Genomic DNA, 13,676 nt, shown 5'->3' with positions numbered 1-13,676 from the left:
TCCTGCCATAAGTACCAGGAGTTTAAATATATTGAATGAAAAGATAAAAGCTTTAAGAGGCTATAGTGATAATATACCCTCAGGTGCCCAACAGGTAACAAACTTACGAACATGGTTGCTCCTTGACCTCCTCCGTCCAGCAAGTGTCTATGGGTAGCAAGCGATAGCAAGTGTCTATCTACAGCGGATCTATGGGTCACGAACACCAAATGAATGCCAATAACGTGCATCAGTTGTTTTTTTGTGCATCACTGCATGTATTGCAGTAGCCATACTGGTCCTAAAGGCGCAATGCTATGCACATTTACAATACAGACACGCGTAAACTCTAGTATCAGTGTGGTACAAGGCACTGAGATGTATCTACATTCAGTGCGTAGCTTAGTACAAGCGGAACGGTTGATTTAGAACCCATTTTAAAGACCATATCAAATGAAATTTTAGAAGAGAACATAGTGAGGCCTGTTTTAAGGTTTTACCATCAGTTGCTTGGTAGGTGAAGATAACGCCATCGAGCGAAAGAAACTCGCTTGAAAAGTAGAAGAAAAACAATTGAAATTTTCGTTTAAACAATCCTTTTACTCGATTTGACATGAAGTAATAGCTATAAGAACGCACGACGTTTACGTGAGCCCAGTGCACTGGCTACAAAATCTGAAGCTCCCTTATAAACTGGCCGTGATCACTTGATTAAAGCCGGCAGAAGTCAATCATTCAAATAGAGAGAAAGACGGCAGGCGTACTACTTCAGCGTCTAGCACCGATTCCGTTGCATGATCATACATGTATGTATGGCTTCAAATTGCTAACAACATTTATACTATTAGATCGAGACACAGACCCCAAGACAGGAATTGTGTACATTAACTTGTTATGAAACTTATAAAATTGCCATTTCATTTGTTACGAGAGTAACGTCTAAAGTTTGAATTAAAAAAAAAAATAACAGAAAAGCGCTTTGACACAAGCTTTCATCACAAGCTCTAACAGTTCGGAACGTTCATCACTTATACACCGTCAAGTAATTAGAGGATGTTTCTTACGATCTTCTAATCTTTCTCTATAAAATGGCAATCACTGTTACGCATATTTGCATAATCTGAGTCCCGCAGCAGGACTTTTTTTTTGCATACAACAAGACCTTTCATCAATTGCTAGAAGATCTGATCGGCTCGAACTCACCTGACCATGTTCGTATGAAGGCTATTTTCCGTTTGATCTGTCGCAAAGTAAATAAACAATGACTTTAGTGTTCCGTCAAGGTGAACTAGCGTGGATGTCGCCTAAGTCTGCCGATACCATCCGGATGCTATCAGCGCTTTTAGATGTACTAATACAGTGTGATTGTGGTGATAACAACGAAGTTATTTCGGGGCACCATGGCCTTCCTGTTTACAACTAACAAAATCATAGAACTACGACAAGTTCAAGAAGCTGAGCTTCGTTATCTGATGGTTAAATGATAGTTCCATTTAATACAGGTGTTTAACAGGTAGGCATCCTGGTTTATATCAATTTAGGTAAGCGGCACCTGTTTCCTATGTATGTCTGCTTTGATAGTGGGTGAATTCGTTTGAGTCGAATTTCATTGTTATCTTGTAATCTGAAGAAATTCTCAAGTCAGATCGAATTAGATTAATACAGCAGTGGTAGTCATCGAGAGAGTATGCGCGTGCATTTCTGTATCGCGTACAAAAGTAGATTTACCACTCCGTGCGTTAAGTACACCTAATGCTCGAATCATTGATCGTCCAAATTACTGTGAACTTTTTTCATTTATATTCATTAACGTTTGACAACTTGCTAAATTAGGTCTGTGATGCGACTTCATCGAGATGAATCCAGATCAACCATCACCAGACCGGGGGACGGAATCTATCAAAATGGCGAATCGTGATGAGGAGTGCTACCTTCCGATGACACCCGATGAGCTTAATGATCTGCGTAAAGTTATTGATAAATTGCCAAGTTCCCGACAAAATGGTGTCTTGTGTAGAGTGTTGGAATCAGTTAGTCACGGTGTTAACTTCAATGGCCCTTCATGCCAAGATATGTACGTGTACATTGTTCAACGACTGCCGATCTCTTCAATAGACGCGTGTAGAAGAACGTACGCAGCGTTGAAGCGATGTGGCCGCGAACGAAACATGACGAAGTTGTTCAATTCACTCGTTGAGTCGCTCCTTCGATCTCTTCAGCAGACGCTCATTGACCAGCTGACAGTCGATGACCTCAATCAGTTGGTGATTGCTGCCCCCGAAGCTGAGAGTTTGGATTTTATCAATGAGGTCATTGATGAAAATAGGATTCTGCCTGTGCGGCGATTCTATACGGGACCATTAGACGAAAATAAAGCATACCAAGCACTCGAGTCAGCCGGCTACGGTTTTAACAGTATAGAAGATCTTCTCGAATGCATTGAATCTAAAAACATCGAGCATCCTGGTTGTATCAAGCAGGCACGCGTTATGCTGCTATCGATCTTCTCTCGCCATGACGACCTAGTCGAGAGGCAGATGAAGACTATTTCAGTCGTAACGAACAGGATTGGTTACTGTCCGCTTGAAGCACTGCCAGTTCTCGTTAACATATTACGTTGCAACCATAGACGGACAGACTACCCGTTCGCTTTGGCCTGTGTCGGCAATCTGGACCTCGCCGCACTTGATGCTAACGAGTTCCTCAATTTGACAATTTTGTTACTTCAACTGCGCCACTATGCGCCTGTCTTCTTTAAAGAAGTTCTGATAACTCTGAATAAACTGTTTGACAAAGTATCGAATTCCTACAGCATCCAAGAAAGGAAAAATATACAAAATAAGGTTCTTGACATGTTGTTAGAAATTGCAATAAATACACGTGAAAAAGAATGCCAATTGCAGCTAGTAGCGTTTACCGAGAAGCTTCAGAGGCAGGGTGTTCAGCCGAATAGAGACATTTATGTAACACTCATTGACAACGCGAACAGCGTTTCCGTAATCAACCAAATCTGTGGCATCCTTCTACGACTAGAAGAAGGGGGCGCCAAGCCTGATCGTAAGTTAATAGCCAAAGTCAACAAAGCCGTCCTAACATGGTACCCAGTGAGCAAAAAGCGAAAGCGAACTAACGAGCGATTAGAACTAATCAGACATGAACAGCCCAACGTCTATAACTACACTAACAGAACATGATAGAAAACAAAAAAAATATACAAATGTGTATGACGGTGTAGCAAGGGCAACAACAGCTATGTATGAAGCAGCTTTGTGTGAATCGCAGCTGTACCAAAATTGAACGGATCCGACAAAATATGATGCCTAAATATTTTCGATATCGAAGTAATGGTGAGGTTAGGTAAGGAGTCAAAGAAACGAAAGAAATACTTTAAACGAGTGCAATTGAAAGGAATTAGGTAGTCACATTAGCGTTCGTTCACTTCAGAGGGTTATAGACGGGCGTGTTGTACATGTCGTACATTTATACGGTGCAGATATTATAAAAGTCATCACTTTCACATAGAATGCATAAAATAATATTTTGTTATTCAGGCGCTCCGTTCTGCTTCTGCAATCCATAGTCATCGTACCGTTGTATACACGGTTATTATATTATAGAAAATAAATACCTCATCAAGCTTAATGGTGGGCTTGTTCAACATGGCGTTTGCGAAACGTCTTTAGGCTTCTTGTCACCCGCTGTTTCTAGAAATATTTCTCAGAACGAAAAAGTGGATTCATCTAATACGCTTAGTGTGCCTTTTAATAACATTCAATCTAATCGTCACACATGAGCCTGTTTATATTTTTCAACCTGACCTAGCTAACTCTCTAAGAAAAAAACTTAGGTGATGAGGAAATAACTTGCCTCTGCACCCTTACAATTAAATCATGGCGGGCCATTAATGTTGTATGTGCCAATCGGGGCTGTGGTTGACGCGGGCAGTCGATGAAATATACAGTGCGTATGAGTCCTCAACTATTAGCAAACGCATAGCTTGCACTCCCTTTATAAACGAAGACTTTGAGCTCGAAGTCCAGCCCCAACCTGGACAGCTTCTGGTAGCGATGCTGGCAAATGAAAGCTTCCTTTCGTCAAAAGAGGCTGAACGCACCTCTGTGTTTCAGACAAAATCCGTTGGATCTATTTGTGTGGCGAAAAATACGTAAAACTCAAGAGTTCGGGTGCTCCATAAACTGAATTATCGCTCCCTACGCGTACTGGCCTGCGATTAGTTTCTAATGGAAAAGCTGACCTTTTTATTTTCTATCTACTTTAAGGATGGTCGTGGATGCAAGGTAAATAAATGTTGTACTAACATGAACATGGCCAAAAAGAACCATAAAATAAGAAAAGTAGTGCTTGCTAAGCAAGGCTATTCTTTCATAAAGGTAATTGTAGTCGTTAGGACCAGTTATACGCATAAAGTTTTAGTTCGCTAGCGGCTCTATCGTTCCTATCCGACAGCTTTAATCTTGGTTTTAACATGAAACGGTGGAATGACTGTCACATGTCTTGTGCTCAGATGAATTTATTAAAAACTACGTAAAACGAATTTAGATCAGCTTATTGGGTTTATTTTCTGAAAAAACGGTATTATGAACCTATCAAAGGACCCAGTAGCTAAATACACTTCATTCAATACGTCCTTCGGAGGGGCCAAAAGGAGCGCTTTCTCAGAATATATATCAAACTGACGCAAACGGAACCGAACAGCTCTATTTCTGTTCGAAATTTTTAACATACGCAATTTCTTGCCATCATCATCATCATATCCTATTATTTATACTAGTAAAATTTTGTGCATCTGTCTGTTTGTTCCCATAAAATGTCTTCGGCACCCTAAAGTCGATTCCCATATAGGCCATATAGACAATGAACTACCCAATTGTGTGTGAGAACTAATTTCTTCTGCGGCTCGAATTTTTAAGAAATAGTTTCTTTACTCTTTACGGCAATTTTCTCTACAATGAGCGACACTGTCACACTCACAAAATTAACATGGAAAAAAGTACAGCTCCAATTATTAAACTGTTTATTATTCATGTCGTTGAGGAACGAGACAAGTGTTAATCTGCGAAAATTGGTAAAAATTAGTGAAGTGTATGTAAATAATGCCCACGAGTGGGTTAATTGTAATGGAACATCTGGGGCAAGATAATGAAATCAGCGGGAAAAACTACGGAATCATCCAACGAAGGAAAAATCAATGATGCAACAAGATACTGTCTTAAGCAGACTGCTTACGTCTACGCCGTACTTAAGGTTATTGTGGCTTTATAAAGCTAAAAACAAATTAAATAGCTCTGTTAACTGAAAATAAAGCGACGCTATATGCACAGGCCTTAATGTCAATTATTAAAGAGAAGGGATAATTTTACTAAGAAAAATGTACTTTAACGAACAATTCAACAAAGTGGAAAATAATTATTGTATTAGTAATTAATTATGCCTATTATTAAACAGCTCTGTAGGACCTCATACTCCTGACAGGTATCACTCAAATGATTATGCTGACTCAGCATTTACGTACGCTATCCGTTCTCACTCCCAATAATTTCAAAAGCCTCGTGGCAGATTGTGCTCGTCCCACTGTTGCGCGCACCGCCACCTCGTCGAACACTGTCACTTACAAAACTCGTATATCAGTCTTCTCCCTAACGCCTCGTGACATGCATGTCTGCAAACGTTTGATGAACAAACGGAGGAGAAATCGAGATACATGCTCCCGTCACAGCAGCCTTCGAACTAGGAGAAGAAAGTAGGTTGGAAGTCAGTCGTCGCCGCTGTCTCCCCCGGGCCAGTCTGTCGGCATGCCAGTAAGGCTGCCATAGGGATATCGCTGTTCAGTTTGACCGTCCGCTATCCACTTGTCATCTTCCTCTACAACACTTCCCTTGGAGAGTCATCTTCATGTCGATATCTTTAAACGACGGCAGTTTTTTTCTTCCGCTACCAATGTTACTGCTGCTGGAGGGCGCAGCCATCGACGACAACTGGCGACTAAAGCGACACCAAACCCTGATACAGTCAACGATGTCGGAGAGAGCATCACATCAGCGTCGATCACCTCTCCCGTGCATTACATTCCATTTTACCTACGCCTCCCTTTTGCAATACCAGCTTCGTTTCCATGATTTGAATACCCGAATACAAGTATAAACTCGACCCCACAAATCGAGTCACCGGTCGTACGAGCTACCCTCTTCCTACTCCTCTTCCTTCAAGGGGCAAGATTTCTTGTGCAACCGACGTTGCCTTTCTCTCAACTACTTTCACCATCTACTACGAAGATCATCGCCTTTAGAAGTGCTGCTTCTAGAGCCTACGTACGTAGAGCAACGTACTGTGACGATGTCTTTCATTCCGGGGGAGAGCAGAAACGGGGTTAAAGAGGAATAGCAGTTGAACGAACCCATGATAAAGCCTTTTCCCACCCGCCCCCTCCCTTACTAAACCTCAGAGAAGCAAAGGAGGAGCGGAAGAGTTACACCGAGCTTCAATCTGATTTCAGCTAGCTTCTCTAATGCGGTCCCAAGTAAAGGGTGAGCCTTGAACGGACGCCACGACGACTTGAGGAGAAGAAGGAAGTTCCACAGAGGCCAGGAAAGAAGGCAAACAAAAACATACAGACAGTTACCCTACCGGTCGTTCGCTTTCATTCAACGTTAACGCTACCATACATTCACTATATTAAGCAGCACACGTCGCGCTATTATATTATCCTATAAATGCGATTATATATAGTTTTTATTTCGGCACGCATATACACCGTTATTTTGTCATTGTTACTGAACGTTTCCCGCTGTCCAATCTGTCTCAGCATTTAGACAGGGTGTCTTCGTTACCGCCATCCATTTCGCTTGGCTCCGGTGTGCTTTTATTAATTGTGTACCTTTTTTGGCAGACTTTATTGAAAAACCGCCGCTTTTTAACGAACTACGAGTGAATAACCTTTTCGTATCGTGTTTTTGTTTGGTTCGTGTGTCGGTATAACACGTTACTTTGCATATGTGCGTGTGCCTATGAGTGAGCGTGTTCGTACGCGTATAATACTGAAATTAAACCTTTGCCACCTATTATCAATAAGTAGTCCCAGAACTGTGCTTCTTGAACCCCGCTTGCTTTTGTCGCTATATAGAACCGACACCGTACTCGGTTATGGCGTTATTTTTATGCAATTGTAGTATATAAGCGACGACATTTATGGGTGTCAACAACAAGTCGGTCGCCTCACTTTTTGCTATTAGTCACAATTACTATTAATTAATAATAAATTACATTATCATCAGCTAGTGCGTAGATTACACTTAAACACCATTTAAGTTACACGGAAGCCTGAAATTGAAGAGAGCGACCGCTGTATTACCACGAACACCTGTAAGCAGATGAATTCGTATTTTACTCGTAACTGTGAGACGGTTAGGCAATCAACAAGGGTACTTCTGCCCACCGCGTCGTGTTTGTGGGCTTGGGTCAGCTGAGACAAAACGATTCGATTAACCATCTCTTATCCTGTACCTGGCTCAGCATGTTTCGTTAGTAGTCGATGCCGAAACGCTCACAGGGGGAACATCAGCGTCGATTGCGGGCACAGTATTAGCCAATTGTTCTTCAAGCCGCAGCAACTCGTTGAGTTCGACATCTTCTTCAAGATCAGGCGGAGGTGGTAAGAACCCCTGAGTCGGTATCACACCCTGATCTAATGGATGTGGGCTTTCGGCTTCCCCCGCATCGCTGGCTCCTTTCATTAGTTCACATACTTCGCTGAAGCTCGGACGGTCTTCAGGCCTGTAAGAATGTTGATGGAGAAAATATTCATACATACATATATATATATATATAAAGTGACGTTTAAGAAAAGCTTCGAATATTAGCTCATACGATGTTGAGTATTTTTTTTTTCGTATGTACAAAATGAGGCTATTCGAGCTTCAGCAAACTGCTGCATTTAATGATTACTGTTAAAATCAGAGTGAAAACTAGTCCTTTCTACAACCGAACAAAATTTTTGCTGTGTCATTTGCTAGTAAACTGACCGTCTACGACATCGCCAGTAGTTCGAGTACTAGAAATTTTCCTCCACACGAGGAAAATTTCTAGTACTCGATTTGTTATAATAGCGAAAAAGTTACTTTAGATACTAACCGAGAAATTAAGTGTTGTTTTTCTAAATAACACTTAATTTCTCAATGAATATTAGGTCGAGTTGGCTCGTCGAATTAGTCTTTTCGCGCTCTCGTTCTCTTTGGTGGTTGTGAGCGGTTGTGATCGGATGGCCCTTAACTTTCTACTAGTCCAAAATTTACTCGTGTTGGAATTTTTCGCAAGTAACTTATTTGTACATTTTGATGAATTTACCACTAAACGGTATCGCTCGACGCACAGCTATTACCAAAGGACAATAGACGCATCAAAAAAAAAAATCAGTATTGTCGCTGAATCGCGATAGACGATAGAAAAAACGCGATCGATAGGTGATGAAAATATGGGAAAATTCCCTGAAATGTTTATTTTCGTTTAGATAAAGCTTCAGAAGCAAGTCGTAAGGAATAGTCTGCAACTAAATGCATCTCCCGCTTTTCCCTTGTCTAAATATATAGCTACGATACGGCATGGACCGGTTGGAAAATTCTCATATTAGCAGATACGATCGGATCTTCATATCTATTTTACAATTCCACTAGGTGCTTTTCGAAGAATATAGGCTTCACGTGCAGACGTTATTATGCCAAATCGGTTTCGATGTCAAGCTTGACACATTTGCTGCCTACCAACAGACTGATATGTAACGTATGAGCGCTTTATTCATTCCATATGTTTTTCTAGCAGTTATTGTGTTTGACTCTGAATCCGAATATTACTATCCAGCTTGAAAACGAATTTTATGGCTTACCTTGTTCTAGCTCTAGATAATATGAACGTTTTTGTTCCAGATTCATTTTTTCGGGAAAATCGTTAATCCTCTCCCAGCATCAGTCCTAAGGCAGGAAATTTTCCCGTGAAGGACTCGGCCAATTTCTCCTACGTCCATATGACAGCCCTACGACCTTGTTCAATTTCCATTGTTTAACGAACTTTCTCCTCTTACTTGTTCTCGTTTTTCTTCTAACTCAGATCGCTACGTACAGCCTAATGGCAGTATGATTTACCAGTGATTCTGCCTTTCTTTAGCCTTTCTATGCTTTCCTTTGATATCGTCGCCCCAAATCGGCATTTCAAATGCTCCCTCGGTCATATCATGGTCTGAACGAAATTCGCTACGAAATTAACCATATCAGGCACCCGCTACCACGTCTAGATCGGCCTCCATGACAATTACCGTCATTTGGTAACTCATTTGACCCTTTCCTACCCGTCCCTTTTCCAGCACTGTCTAATCTCTTAGCGTTACTACTGACCACGTCCAGCTACTTTCGGGTTTTGCCAAAACACACCATAGGCTAGTGCGACAGCGAAGCTAGATCAAAGAGGTTGAAGCAAAGGTACTTTGGTTAACTTATAGCAGTTATTTCAGTTGGCTGGATGGTGCCGTCGATGAGGGCAACTGATAACAACGATGTCCGGAGAAAAGAACGGGTCCCCTTGTCTGTGATCATCAGTGTGAAGCACTGAGGCATTTTGCTTTGATGGCCCTATATCATCTCTGTTAACCTTCCTGGCACTTACACATTTTCGTTACTACTTGATTTATCGCAATTTGCCCAATGTACGCTGCCATTTTGGGTGGTGTTCGGCGTCGGGCTTTTCTTCTTCCTTGTGAGGTCTATTCTAATCGCTATAAGTGTCTGAGAGTGAAAGCGTTTTGATTGTCTAGCTGCTCGAGCATAATATAATCTAACGGTGCCATCATCTTCGTAGTACAACTGAATTCGGTAGCGGGATCCAGGAGTTGCTGTACATACTTTATGCGGGATGGAACGTGCACTGTTCCATTCAAGCGATACATGACCGATCAATGAACTTCAGCTTCGTTATTAGCTATCGGCTTCAACAAATCGCTCTATGACTGCCTAAACAACTCAATCTACTATTAGCCGAGATTGTCCGAAATTACTACTGGGGCATGTCTCACCTGCGAACCCCGTCTTAGCGTTAACTTTAAAGAAAGAACTCCCCTAAACGTTTGAAGTGAGATCTCATATAAAAAATACACGTCTATACTAAATGACTTCTCTATTCTATTCTTGCTGTAAAGCTTCTTTCCCACTTGCTAGGGGGTCAATAATTAAGTTCATTATGCATATTTTTCAGTTTTATCGATTTAGTGTGACGGCCTAGGCACGCCCCTGCTTTTTTTTAGCACTTCATTATATCGATATACAGAGTTTTGATATGAACTTATTAAAATAAAAAATATATAATCTATAGAGAGCTAAACAGAGTATTAAAACTAAAGGCTCAGAGAAAAGGAAAAATACAATAATAACCCTGTGCCAGTTACCTAGTAATGATTGATTTCAACAAATCACAGAGATTCCACTCGGATATAGTAGTGATAAAATGGATTAAAGGAAGCATTATATCACATGTGGTTTTCAGCTGTTTTGACAATTAAACGAGATGACTAGTTGAATGTAGACAAGATTTTTTTTCTTTTAGATCTTCCAGAAAACGCCTTGACCGATCGTCGACCCTCAGAATTTCCTATTATGGAACCTATTATGGAAATCATGAGGTGCGTCCTCGGCGTTACAGCCACATAATCTCTACCGAATATCTCTTTCTGATCTAATCTCATTTTTCCTTTCTTTAAAAAACGTATACGAGAAAAAGCCATAAAATAATGTAGATAAGATACTGGCTTATTATAACAGTAATTATACTCACATGTATGCCCAACATTTCCACATAATGTCATACACTTCGGGTGGACATTCGTCCGGCATTTCTAATCGCTTATTGCTCTCAAACATAACCAAAATGTCTTGGCCAGCCAAATTCTGCAAAGAAATGCCATCAGCATGTAGTATGCTTCTAATAATTATTCTACGGTTTATAACATAAGTCATAAGACTAGTGCTTGCATAAGACTTGATAAGGCTTTTTTTTTTTATTTAGTAACACTTTTTGCTTTTTTTTGAACTTTATGCCGAATTATCGGAACGTAATAGTGCAAACAGATACTGCTAAGATTAAGCGTGTTGTAAGTTTGTGTTAAACAAGTTGTGTAAGTAAAACCTAGGTGAGTACCTATAATTGAAAGGCAGACACGGCATGCAGAGGCACCTCGTGTAACAAGAACGTGTGCAGCTGTACCTTGTAGGGTCGTTCGCCATAACTTAGAGCCTCCCAGAGCGTGACCCCGTAGCTCCATACATCCGATTTTGTACTGAACTTGAAGTAGTAGATACATTCTGGCGCATACCATTTCAGGGGCCACTTGCCGGCTGTTTCGGCCTGGAATACAATCACACACAGAAGTACGTTCCTTTCAATTCGTTGGCCTAAGTCAGCACTCGTATTAGACGTCCACACATTTTGTCAGATGAAATTCGTTGGACGACCTCTTCTTGTTCTGCCAGCTAAAATCGAAGGATTACAGCCTTCGCTAGCTGCAACCAACTGATGGTGGTCATCACGAGCGCTGGGCGGGTGACGATTCGCTAGCCGAGCGACTCTCCACTTCAAAAAATCGCGCCAATAAGGCCAATAAAGGCTCTACAATCCATAACGTCGAACGTTGAACAAATGAGAGTGCACAGTATAATGTGCTTTAAGACGTTGGTCTTAAAAGTTTCTCTGGACATCCTACGTTTCAATAAGGCCCCATAGTTGAGAAATTTACCGTCTGAATGTGTTTTTGTTAAAATAACCATAATTTTATGTAAAATACTATACCTTGTAATAATCACGGCCGATACCGAGCGTACGACTCATGCCGAAATCGGAAATTTTGGCAAATTCTGTGTTGACAAGAAGAACGTTTCTCGCGGCAAGGTCACGATGTACAAAATTCCTCTGTTCCAGATACTCCATAGCTCGGCCAACTTGCAACATCAATTTTAATATAACTACAGCGGGCGTATCCCTGAAATAAGTCGAAAATTAGGTAAGAGTTACGCTATCCGACTTTTGAAAAGCAAATTTCGACACGTAAAATTCAGCCAATCGATATCTAATCTACAACCAATCTATAACCAACCGAGATCTCTAACCAGTTAGAGCTATATCGTATACCAATATATAGGGCGCTGTAATTGCTATCCAAGAACAATCTAGCTATTCAGGAAGCTTATTAAAATAGACGTCTACCTAGTTCAATATATATAGGAGCCGCTGTTAAGAGCATAGCTGCTAGCCTTTCTAAAGTTCGAAGTACTAAGATTAGATAATTAAAGGTATGTCAAAAATTATCTTGATGCGGTCTCCCCAATTCATTTCTAGATACACCATATATATATATATATATATATATATAAAGGCAAGTGCCGATTTTCAAACTCTATCGGTTGTTCTGTATTGAATAGACTACACCTTTTTATAACTATATAATTATCGCACTAGATGCAGTAATCGTTTTCTGAGCTTATAAATACTACGCGGCCAGATATCGTATAAACAAGAAACCATATGCGTTTTACTGTTATACTTGAACGTTAGGCATGAATCCTGTTGCTAAGCAATCATCACAACGATGTTTGTACATTTTATCAAAGAAAAAGCTTCAAAGTCTTCCCGGCCATTTCCGCATCGCTTTCGTTGTCGCTAGTTTAGAGCTAGCGTAGTTTTTGAGAAACGCAGCTATATAGATTATAGTGTAGAATCTATATAGCTGCATTTCTGACTATTACTATTTCTAAATTGCTCACTTATATCCGTCTGTAGGAAACAAATGCTCCCTTTAATGGTTGGAACACACAAACTTAAGCTTAATTATTAAGCTTCATTTTTTTTCAATGGATATATTAGGCACTTGGTTGACAGCCATTTCATAGCAGCAAAAGTAGATCTTTGTAGTATGGTTCGGAACTGTTTTAAGGGGAGTCTCCCGTGGAATTAATGTGGAGTTTCACACGGGATTTGGAGTGGCCTATAAAGTCCTGTTGACTTTCCATTTCTCTTCTAGCACGTGAACCAAGATCGGCCTGCGACTATCACCTATAAAGCTAACTTTTTACAATTCCTATGTTTATAGATAGTTCTTTGTCAATACTGGACGTCTCTGAAGATGAAATATACATGTCCGTGTTCGTAAATACTGAATTGTTTCCAGCAAAGGTTAGAAATACACCCGTTCATAGTAATAGGAACTTTGTGCTATTAGGCGCGATTTAAAAAACAATTGTATTTAAACAATAACAAATTTCTACATTTGCCCTCGTTCTCAATGAGCTTCTCCTACCTTTCAACTAATACATCTGTTCCATCTTTGCCGAAACTTTCAAGTCCCGTGTTGAAACACCTATTCAGTCAACTCGCTTAAGTTTTCCCATATCAACGCTAAATAAACTACCACGAATTCCATTCGTTAGTGTTATCACAAAGTCTGGAAGATACGGCAGCAGCTGTAAACGAAGCCCTCCCTCAAACTTTGGCAAAGGGGCTTCAGAAATTTTTGTCACGTACGGCGCGCGAGTTGTTTTAATGGAGCCTAAGTTCGCCTTATCTATCGAAATCTTTCCTTTGGATAGCTTCCCTGATGCTTTTAATTTGGATGCTGGTTCTTGTTGACCTTTCTCAGCCATTTTCCAATA

At 40.6% G+C, this 13,676-nt stretch overlaps 2 protein-coding genes across 18 annotated transcripts in view; one reads left to right on the top strand and one right to left on the bottom strand.

Moving 5' to 3' along the window:
* The window catches only part of LOC111250213 (uncharacterized), a 58,323-nt gene that overhangs the window by 29,943 nt on the left and 14,704 nt on the right, over window positions 1-13,676 (top strand). For 11 of the 15 annotated variants that reach the window (XM_086987043.1, XM_086987041.1, XM_086987036.1 and 8 more), the window contains one exon: window positions 1,813-4,544. The exons of 3 other annotated variants lie outside the window; for them this stretch is intronic. In XM_086987043.1, the coding sequence (XP_086843169.1) occupies window positions 1,836-3,173 (1,338 nt within the window). In that variant the 5' untranslated portion in view covers window positions 1,813-1,835 and the 3' untranslated portion in view covers window positions 3,174-4,544. Of the gene's footprint in view, window positions 1-1,168; window positions 1,493-1,812; window positions 4,545-13,676 lie in introns of those variants that run through there. One more of the 15 variants, XM_022805096.2, reaches the window with a different exon arrangement.
* Window positions 6,693-13,676, bottom strand: part of LOC111249906 (uncharacterized) — a 31,625-nt gene continuing 24,641 nt past the window's right edge. For all 3 annotated transcript variants that reach the window (XM_086987010.1, XM_086987011.1, XM_086987012.1), the window contains 5 exons: window positions 11,821-12,010; window positions 11,239-11,379; window positions 10,810-10,922; window positions 7,501-7,770; window positions 6,693-7,357 (listed from right to left, as the gene is read on the bottom strand). In XM_086987010.1, the coding sequence (XP_086843136.1) occupies window positions 7,506-7,770; window positions 10,810-10,922; window positions 11,239-11,379; window positions 11,821-12,010 (709 nt within the window). In that variant the 3' untranslated portion in view covers window positions 6,693-7,357; window positions 7,501-7,505. The remainder of the gene's footprint in view (window positions 7,358-7,500; window positions 7,771-10,809; window positions 10,923-11,238; window positions 11,380-11,820; window positions 12,011-13,676) is intronic.

The sequence above is a fragment of the Varroa destructor genome, unplaced genomic scaffold (assembly GCF_002443255.2).
Source record: "Varroa destructor unplaced genomic scaffold, Vdes_3.0 BEIS01000004.1, whole genome shotgun sequence".
NCBI classification, from domain to species: Eukaryota; Metazoa; Arthropoda; class Arachnida; order Mesostigmata; family Varroidae; genus Varroa; species Varroa destructor.
Note: the sequence above shows the minus strand (reverse complement) of the source record. Positions and strands in the feature narration are given on the sequence as shown.